A 9,859-nucleotide genomic window follows, 5' to 3' on the forward strand; every position below is an offset into this window, starting at 1 on the left:
TGCTGGGTGGAGTGGAATTAATTGGAATATAACTGGAGTCAAACAAATTCAAACAAAAAGTGCATAAATAGGCACATTATATAAATAATAAAGATCATATTATTAATCAACATACAGTACCAGTCAAAAGTTTGGACACACCTTCTCATTCAACTACTTTGAAGAATGTAAAATATAAAACATATTCTGGTTTGTTGAGCATTTGTTTGTTTACCACATAATTCCATATGTGTTCCTTCATAGTTTGGATGTCTTCAATAATATTAATCTACAATGTAGAAACAAAATAAAAATAAAAAATAAAGAAAAACCATTGAATGAGAAGGTGTGTCCAAAACTGGTACTGTATATACATTAATGAAAATGTGAATACAGATTTGTTTTGTTTTTGTAGTAACATAACAAGGAGGTTTACTTCAGAAATAATATATATATATAAATACATAACAAACAGTACCAGTTAAAAGTTTGGACACACCTTCTCATTCAATGGTTTTTCTTTATTTATATTTTTTTCTACATTGTAGATTAATATTGAAGACATCCAAACTATGAAGGAACACATATGGAATTATGTGGTAAACAAACAAAATGCTCAACAAACCAGTATTTTTATATTTTAGATTCTTCAAAGTAGTTGAATGAAAGGTGTGTCCAAACTTTTGACTGGTACTGTATGTATTATATATCATAGTTATTATATATTATATATTATATATATATATATATATATATGAATGAGAATGTGTCCAAACTTTTGACTGGTACTGATATATATATATATATGAATGAGAAGGTGTGTCCAAACTTTTGACTGGTACTGTATGTGTTCCTTCATAGTTTGGATGTCTTATATATATATATTAATCTACAATGTAGAAAAAAAATAAAAATAAAAAATAAAGAAAAACTATTGAATAAGAAGGTGTGTCCAAACTTTTAACTGTATATTAAATCCAATTTTCAGTTTTGTTTCTTTTATTTTGAAGGGCCTCCCCTCAGGCTCCGCCCACGTCTTACGCGATGACGTCACTACTGCGCGCCTCGTCCAGCCGCTCCTGCAGACTCCGCTCAGCGTGTTGTGTTTCTTTCTGTTTTGGAGATAAATAATCATGTCTCTGGAGGTGGAATCCGCAGAGTAAGTGCTCCAGCTCGTCACCAAGCACTACGAGTCCACCACAGGACACTTTGATATCTAATAAACATGCTTTATTAACCTTTTATCCGCCGGTGAGGCCTGCTGCGTCCTGCCTGTTAGCCACCTTTAAGCTAACTATGCTAACCCTGTGTGTGTCCCTCTACAGCGTCATCCGTCTGATCATGCAGTACCTGAAGGAGAACAACCTGCAGAGGACCCTGGTGACCCTGCAGGAGGAGACCACCGTGTCCCTGAACACCGTGGACAGCATAGAGAGCTTCGTGGCCGACATCAACAGCGGCCACTGGGACACCGTGCTGCAGGCCATCCAGTCCCTGAAGCTGCCCGACAAGACCCTGATAGACCTGTACGAGCAGGTGAGACATATATACATATATATATACATATATACATAAGTATTATAGACCCTGATAGACCTGTACGAGCAGGTGAGACATATATATATATATATATATATATATATATAAGTATTATAGACCCTGATAGACCTGTACGAGCAGGTGAGACATATATACATAGATATATATATATATATATATATAAGTATTATAGACCCTGATAGACCTGTATGAGACATATATATATATATATACATATATACATAAGTATTATAGACCCTGATAGACCTGTACGAGCAGGTGAGACATATATACATATATATATATATATATATATATACATAAGTATTATAGACCCTGATAGACCTGTACGAGCAGGTGAGACATATATATAGACCCATATATATACATAAGTATTATAGACCCTGATAGACCTGTACGAGCAGGTGAGACATAGACATATATACATATATATATACATATATACATAAGTATTATAGACCCTGATAGACCTGTACGAGCAGGTGAGACATATACACACATATATATATAGACCTGTATATATATATATATATATACATATACATAAGTATTATAGACCCTGATAGACCTGTACGAGCAGGTGAGACATATATATATATATATATATATATATATATACATAAGTATTATAGACCCTGATAGACCTGTACGAGCAGGTGAGTATACATATATATATATATATATATATATACATAAGTATTATAGACCCTGATAGACCTGTACGAGCAGGTGAGACATATATATATATATATATATATATATATATATATATATATAGATATACGAGCAGGTAGATATATATATATATATATATATACATAGATACATAAGTATTATAGACCCTGATAGACCTGTACGAGCAGGTGAGAGGCCCTGAGACATATATATATATATAGATCAAACATAAGTATTATAGACCTGTACCTGTACGATGAGTACATAGATATATAGATCAAAAACAAGTGTTATAAATAAGCAAATGAGCAATAAAAAAACAGTAATAAACAGTAAAGAATCCACAGTAACTGAAATATTATATATACATTATATATATATATTGTGAATAACTGTGAGGTGACATGTTGTTGCCTTCTTTTATGCACTTTTCTTCCACTTCATGAGCTTAAATCACCAGATAATATAAGATAATATAAAATAATATAAGATAATCCTTAATAAATGAACAGGATTACAGCAGCAGAGAGGATAGTGCAAACAAGAGACATATATATATAGATACATAGATCAAAAATAAGTGTTATAAATAAGCAAATGAGCAATAAAAAAACAGGAATAAACAGTAAAGAATCCACAGTAACTGAAATATTATATATACATTATATATATATATATATTGTGAATAACTGTGAGGTGACATGTTGTTTCCTTCTTTTATTCATTTTTCTTCCACTTCATGAGTTTAAATCACCAGATAAGATAAGACTTTATAAATGTACAGGATTACAGCAGCAGAGAGGATAGTGCAAACAAGAGACATAGTAAAAAAACAAGATCAAAAATAAGTATTATAAATAAGCAAATGAGCAATAAAAAAACAGTAAAGAATCCACAGTAACTGTATTATATATACAGACAGAAACTATTGCATTGTGAATAACTGAGAGGTGACATATTGTTGCCTTCTTTTATTCACTTTTCTTCCACTTCATGAGTTTAAATCACCAGATAAAATAAGATAATCCTTTATAAATGTACAGGATTACAGCAGCAGAGAGGATAGTGCAAACAAGAGATATATATATAGATACATAGATCAAAAATAAGTATTATAAATAAGCAAATGAGCAATAAAAAAACAGTAAAGAATCCACGGTAACTGAAATATTATATATACAGACAGAAACTATTATAACTATTGTATTGTGAATAACTGAGAGGTGACATATTGTTGCCTTCTTTTATTCACTTTTCTTCCACTTCATGAGCTTAAATCACCAGATAAAATAAGATAATATAAGATAATCCTTCTATTTATTGATAGAACAGGATTACAGCAGCATAGAGGATAGTGCAAACAAGAGACATAGTAAAAAAACAAGATCATAAATAAGTAAAAATAAGAAATGAGCAATAAAAAAACAGTAAAGAATCCACAGTAACTGAAATATTATATATACAGACAGAAACTATTATAACTATTGTATTGCACAGTGTATTTGTATTGCAGAGGTTTTTAGTGTCATGTGGTCTACTGGGAGCAGCAGGAAGGTGTTTGATAACCTAATATTTTCTTGTTGTCATAGAAGTCACCATTTTTGTTTTAGCTGCTCATCTCCTCCTTGGTCTGTAGTGTTGATGGTTTATGCATGACTGTTGTACCATTTCATCTCTCTGCAGACTATATTCTATATTCTGATGTTTTAAACTTTATTCCTGCTTGCTTCTACTCAAAGAAGCATTTTGTTTTATTACATCCCTAATCCTTTCTTAATACAGATGTTTTTTGATATAAAAATGTTTTTTTCAGTCAAAAGGATCTGTTGGCCTGAAGTCACGTGTTCTCTAACACTGAACGTCTGTTGTGTTTTTCCGACCAGGTGGTGTTGGAGCTGATCGAGCTGAGAGAGTTGGGTGCAGCCCGTTCCCTCCTGAGGCAGACCGACCCCATGATCATGCTGAAACAGACCCAGCCGGAGAGGTACATCCACCTGGAGAACCTGCTGGCTCGCTCCTACTTCGATCCCAGAGAGGTGAGTCCAAACCAAACGTGTAACAAGACGTCCAGGAACAGTTTGTCCTGACGTCAAAGATACATGTTTTATACCTGTGTTTTAAGCAGATCCACAGGGCATTGTTTAGGAGAGTATATTAAGTATTACTGTTTTTACTCCATTTTCATTGTTTTAACTTACTGGAAGCAAATTCTGAACTATTTCCTTAGCAAGAGGGCCTCATTTAATGGTAACTGCGGTGAGCATTATGTTCTTGCAACAGGAAACACCAGATTTTGGATACATGAGGACATGAAATGAGTTAAAACCCAACAGCATCTTTTGAATAATCAAGTTTTTTCCCAGTAAAAAAAGGGTAACAGGATATAAATATTCCTTAACTTTGCGCTGAATGTCAGTTTAATATAATTCTCCAACCTCTCAAGAACAAAATCGCGGAATATAATACAACACATCATACCTGCATGTGCCTCCACAACACATTGGTTGAATTCTAAATGTTGCATGAAGAGAACATCTGAAAGATTACAGTTATGTGGAGTTTTTTTTGTTAACGTTTGTGTTTTGTTGATGTCCAGGCGTACCCGGACGGCAGCAGTAAGGAGAAGCGCCGGGCGGCCATCGCTCAGGCTCTGGCGGGGGAGGTCAGCGTGGTGCCGCCCTCTCGTCTCATGGCTCTGCTGGGACAGGTACGCCATCCAGAAACCTGCAGCCAAAGAGTGTCACTCCTCAATAAGAGACTCAACATAAGATAACTAATTTGCAACATATTTGCATAGTCCTCCCTCTTTATTCCTGTGTCCCATACATACAGTGCTGATGATGTTTTTGTCTACGTTCTCCTCCCTTCAGTCTCTGAAGTGGCAGCAGCATCAGGGTCTCCTTCCTCCTGGTATGACCATCGATTTGTTCAGGGGTAAAGCTGCCGTTAAAGATGTGGAGGAGGAGCGCTTCCCCACCCAGCTCAGCAGACACATCAAGGTACCCACACTGGCTCAAAGTATGGATCCTAGAATGCCGTGTTAATGGGCTACTTCACTGTAATCTAGCTTTGATTTTGCACTTCAAAGAGTTAATTCTTTTAAGTGTTCTGACCAGACTTGTTTTTTCTCTTCCCTGCACAGTTTGGACAGAAATCTCACGTGGAGTGCGCCCGATTCTCCCCCGATGGTCAGTACCTGGTCACCGGCTCCGTGGACGGCTTCATCGAGGTCTGGAACTTCACCACCGGCAAAATCAGAAAGGTAGCTCCTGCAAAATAAAGGCACATAAACCAGATTTACTTTTTTTTTATCAAAATGACTTCTGCCTGCTCATCACTGCATGCATTGTGCCCCACAGGATCTGAAGTACCAGGCTCAGGATAACTTCATGATGATGGACGACGCCGTGTTGTGTATGGGCTTCAGTCGAGACACGGAGATGTTGGCCACCGGCGCTCAGGATGGAAAGATCAAGGTAGGCGAGAAACAATGCTTCTATTCTTCTTATTGCTTTGAAATCCTTTTGATACCTTAAAGCTGAATTTAAGGCGAGTTTGATGAGACTGTTCCTCCTCTAGCACACAGGGATTATATCATGAAAACAGCTTTGTTGTTGGACCAACAATGCATGATATGTTTTGTTTTTTTGTGTGAAAAGCTCTAAAGTCGGACATAAATGCAACTTTCTCTGTGCTGGTAAACCTTTAAATTTAAACCCTGATTATCACCAATGTTAATTGTATAAAAAAAATAGAGCAGTATTTTACCAATAATATGAAATCCAATTAAATGTCATATATTCCTTTTTGCTTTTCTGTTGTACAAAAATCTAAATTGTTTATTGAACTATGGAAATAAAATATTTGTATAATGACGACTCATAATATTTCCAGTAAACCTAATCTTCTGTACACACTTTCATAGTACTCATGATGCAGTGTCCTTTTGCAAATACAAATTAAAGTGTATGTGTGTGTTTGTGTGTGTGTGTGCAGGTGTGGAAGATCCAGAGCGGTCAGTGTCTGAGGAGGTTTGAGCGCGCTCACAGTAAAGGAGTCACGTGCGTCAGTTTCTGTAAAGACAGCAGCCAGCTCCTCAGCGCCTCCTTCGACCAGATAATCAGGTAAACTCCTCACACCTTCACCTGTTTGTTCTTCATTCAACATGTCACCTGTGCACTTTACTGAACATCTTTTTTTTAAGGATCATTTTGTTAACATGCTTTGAATTTCTTTTTTTTGCTCAAGAGTCCACGGACTGAAGTCAGGTAAAACTCTGAAGGAGTTCCGAGGCCACACCTCCTTTGTGAACGAAGCCACGTTCACTCCAGACGGACACCACGTCATCAGCGCCTCATCGGACGGGACAGTGAAGGTGACAGAAGACTCTTCATTATATTTTCACTTTTGTTTTTGTATTATTTAAAGATTCACTAATATTTTTAAAGTCTAGATGGCCGATTCCAAAGCTTTTCAAGGGCTATAATTGACACCATTACATAAACATTTTTGTAACTTTTTTTTAATGGAAAATCCCATATGTTTAGAATTTATGAATATGATTTATTATTTAGAGATAATATAATTCTATACTGTGTATGTAGGCCTATTATAAAGAGTCTACTATTACTAACTATTTACTTCCCATCTAAAACTATATATTCATCTATTTATTTTTTAAAGCTATTTAGCTATTTATGAATCAGTATCTATTTACGATAATGTAAAGGTGTGTATGTTATGTTTTTTCAGCAGGGGCGTCAATCATTGTGATTACTTAGTAGTATTAGGAATTAAATATAATATATTTGAATGTATTTCTTGCTTTTTCCTGAACATGTCGCTACATTTGTGGCCATGAGAGCCTGAAAACGTTGATAATCCAGCAAGAAAGTTGCTGTGTGTGTGTGTGTGTGTGTGTCAATAGTCAGTTACTGTCTGTGCTGCTGTTCGTGCTCACAAGTGTAATTTTGAGCGGGAAAGAATCGTCTGTTTTGCTGAAAATCGTCCGGTTCCTGTCACCAATCGATGCCTTGCTCGTCTCGGTGCATCAGAACCGTGTCTAATCCCACTGTGCGTTCTTCCCTTCTCCAGATGTGGAACATGAAGACCACTGAGTGCTCCAACACCTTCAAGCCTCTGGGCACGTCGGCCGGCACCGACATCACCGTCAACAACGTCATCCAGCTGCCCAAGAACCCCGAGCACTTTGTGGTGTGCAACCGCTCCAACACCGTGGTCATCATGAACATGCAGGGACAGGTGAGTCCAGAACCTGAACAGTTATGGTCCATAAGTGCTTTTGGAGCCACAACATTGTGCTGAAATGACCTAAACTCTGGATTTATCTGGTTTGGAATTAAATATAACTGATCACTCGATTAATAGTCCTTTTTAAACTAATGTTTTATCTCTAAATACGAAGCAATAAACATGGAATAGTGTAGATATTCTAAGTGTTTCTTCATATTTTGCTTATAAAAGTGAACCTGCCTGCCTGCCCTGTTAACACACCTGCTCTGTGTGCGTTTGAATCCCTTTGTGTAGATCGTGAGGAGTTTCAGCTCCGGTAAAAGGGAAGGAGGTGACTTTGTGTGCTGCACCCTGTCACCCCGCGGAGAGTGGATCTACTGCGTGGGAGAAGACTTTGTGCTCTACTGCTTCAGCACCGTCACCGGCAAGCTGGAGAGAACGCTGACGGTACGTCTACTGATCCCAGATCAAAGCGTGCAGAAATATCACAGCGCACCCCCTCCTCTGCTTCTGCCCAGAGTTCTGACTGTGAAGTTTTGATTCAAAGCTTTTTGCCTTTCTTATTGAAGTTACTGGTTATGAAACAGCGTCTTTGTTACACTGATGACTCTTTATGATCTACATAAGTAAAAGAGACCATCAGCAAGATTATTATTTCTATAGTTATTTTAAGTGCTTGTCATCGGTGCCATCGTGTTCGATTCCGGGGTATTCAGACGAAGTCATGCAGGTTCGCCAGAAACTCCTTCAGCTCAGCCTCCACCGTGGACAGTCCCAGATCCTTTGGCCTTTTAGTTGGAGCTCTTGAGGTAGGAGAGAGAGAGAGAGAAGAACTCAGCTTCTTGCAGCAGCTCCTCCTCCAGGGTCAGATAGTCCTTGTGCTCCGACACCACGCCGCTGGACACCCAGGCCGTATTGCTGGGCCCACTGGAGGGAAGGGAGGGGAGGCACGGGAGAGCCAGAACTAGGACTGAGTGGCGAAGAATGTCAGGCCCTCGCTGCAGTAAAAATAGAGGTTTTCTAAAGGGAGTCTGGTGCTAGAAACACATTTCCCCAGAAGATTTAAATTACTTTACAAAGAAGCAAAAGAAAAATCCAATCATTCTATTCCAGAAGAATCCAACATCTCCATGCGTTACGTAACTTTTTATATACATTCTGGTTTTTGTACATTTGTAAATACAGTATGCTATACTGTATAATGCACCCGTATTATCACAAATATTAAAGTCTATGTATGCACCATTTCTTTTGATAATTCAAATGTTACTACGATTCAATTTGACCTGGACAGACGTTATATCACTTTAAGAGGGTTTCAACTATATTAGTTTTTTTGAGTTTTTCCACTTTGCAGCTTCCTAAATATTAAACTCTATGTTCTTCCTCCCTCCAGATCCACGAGAAGGACGTGATCGGCATCGCCCACCACCCCCACCAGAACCTCATCGGCACCTACAGCGAGGACGGTCTGCTGAAGCTCTGGAAGCCTTGAGGTGTTTGAGCCCAAACTGAGACGTTCTCGCTCTGGACATCGCTCTGCCCGCTCTGTCTGTGTGTTTTTAAAAACACTGGAGGAATCATTCTCTTTCACTGTGAACTCGTATACATGTTGACGATCCCAGCAGCACACCTTAGTACAGGTGAATCTTCTTTTTTTTTTTTTTTTTTTTATATATATATACCATTGAAGCCGTACAGATGAATTATTTTCAACCAGTGAAAAAGCTTCAACTTCACAGAGGAACGGCGTGGTGATGTTCGGGGTGAGGAGTGTAGATACTAGGCTCCGTTTTGTTTTGAAAATTCCACTTTTTTGTAAATATATTTTCTATTTGCATTTTTGTTTTTTCTCCAAGAAGACCTGGTTAAATAGTGTTTTTTTTTTGTTTGTGTCTTTTTTTTCGTCCCCTCTTTTTAAATTTCAACTAGCATTGAATGGCATTTCTCCAAATGTTTTTATATATATTTTGTATCCTGAGTGATTTAGTTCTGTAAACGTTGAGAACCAAATAATACATTCAATTTAATAGCAAAGTCATTGTAATACATTGTTCCCACATTGAGTACATGCATTTGGAATGAGACTTAATATTTCAATATTCTACAACATGCTGGATGTACAAATGTCCCATTAATATAATCGTCTGTGCCATTAAAGCTATTTAACCAGAACAATGAAGAGAGATGAGCATGTTTTTAACCTGTTGTGTTGGATTACTGTTATATCTATACAATTGGAATTTATCGGATTGGAGAACACAAAAAATATTGTTGTAGAAGGTTTGAAGAAACGAGGACACCAGTCAGTGTAGACTCTTAACTAAACATTGTTGTGTGAGGCCTTCAGACGTTTAAGAAAACTAAATATCCAGCCATGCATGAAGCCTCT

The 9,859-nt window shown here is 37.3% G+C and overlaps 1 protein-coding gene across 1 annotated transcript; it reads left to right on the plus strand.

Moving 5' to 3' along the window:
• The first annotated feature begins 1,005 nt into the window (after positions 1-1,005).
• Positions 1,006-9,637, plus strand: smu1a (SMU1 DNA replication regulator and spliceosomal factor a). Its single transcript, XM_054597529.1, has 12 exons — positions 1,006-1,138; positions 1,305-1,515; positions 4,098-4,250; positions 4,811-4,921; positions 5,085-5,213; positions 5,357-5,476; positions 5,574-5,690; positions 6,211-6,338; positions 6,463-6,589; positions 7,309-7,476; positions 7,762-7,914; positions 8,864-9,637. Exons 1-12 carry the CDS (start codon positions 1,113-1,115, stop codon positions 8,960-8,962), a joined length of 1,542 nt encoding a protein of 513 aa, XP_054453504.1. The 5' UTR covers positions 1,006-1,112; the 3' UTR covers positions 8,963-9,637.
• Positions 9,638-9,859: the final 222 nt, after the last annotated feature.

This window comes from Anoplopoma fimbria, chromosome 4 (genome assembly GCF_027596085.1).
Source record: "Anoplopoma fimbria isolate UVic2021 breed Golden Eagle Sablefish chromosome 4, Afim_UVic_2022, whole genome shotgun sequence".
NCBI classification, from domain to species: Eukaryota; Metazoa; Chordata; class Actinopteri; order Perciformes; family Anoplopomatidae; genus Anoplopoma; species Anoplopoma fimbria.

Excerpts from the sequence above, each read along its gene's own strand:
- smu1a (XM_054597529.1), top strand. The coding sequence starts at position 1,113 with ATGTCTCTGGAGGTGGAATCCGCAGA. Across the intron at positions 5,477-5,573 it reads CCACCGGCAAAATCAGAAAG|GATCTGAAGTACCAGGCTCA; the intron begins GTAGCTCCTGCA and ends TGTGCCCCACAG. Across the intron at positions 7,477-7,761 it reads TCATGAACATGCAGGGACAG|ATCGTGAGGAGTTTCAGCTC; the intron begins GTGAGTCCAGAA and ends CCCTTTGTGTAG.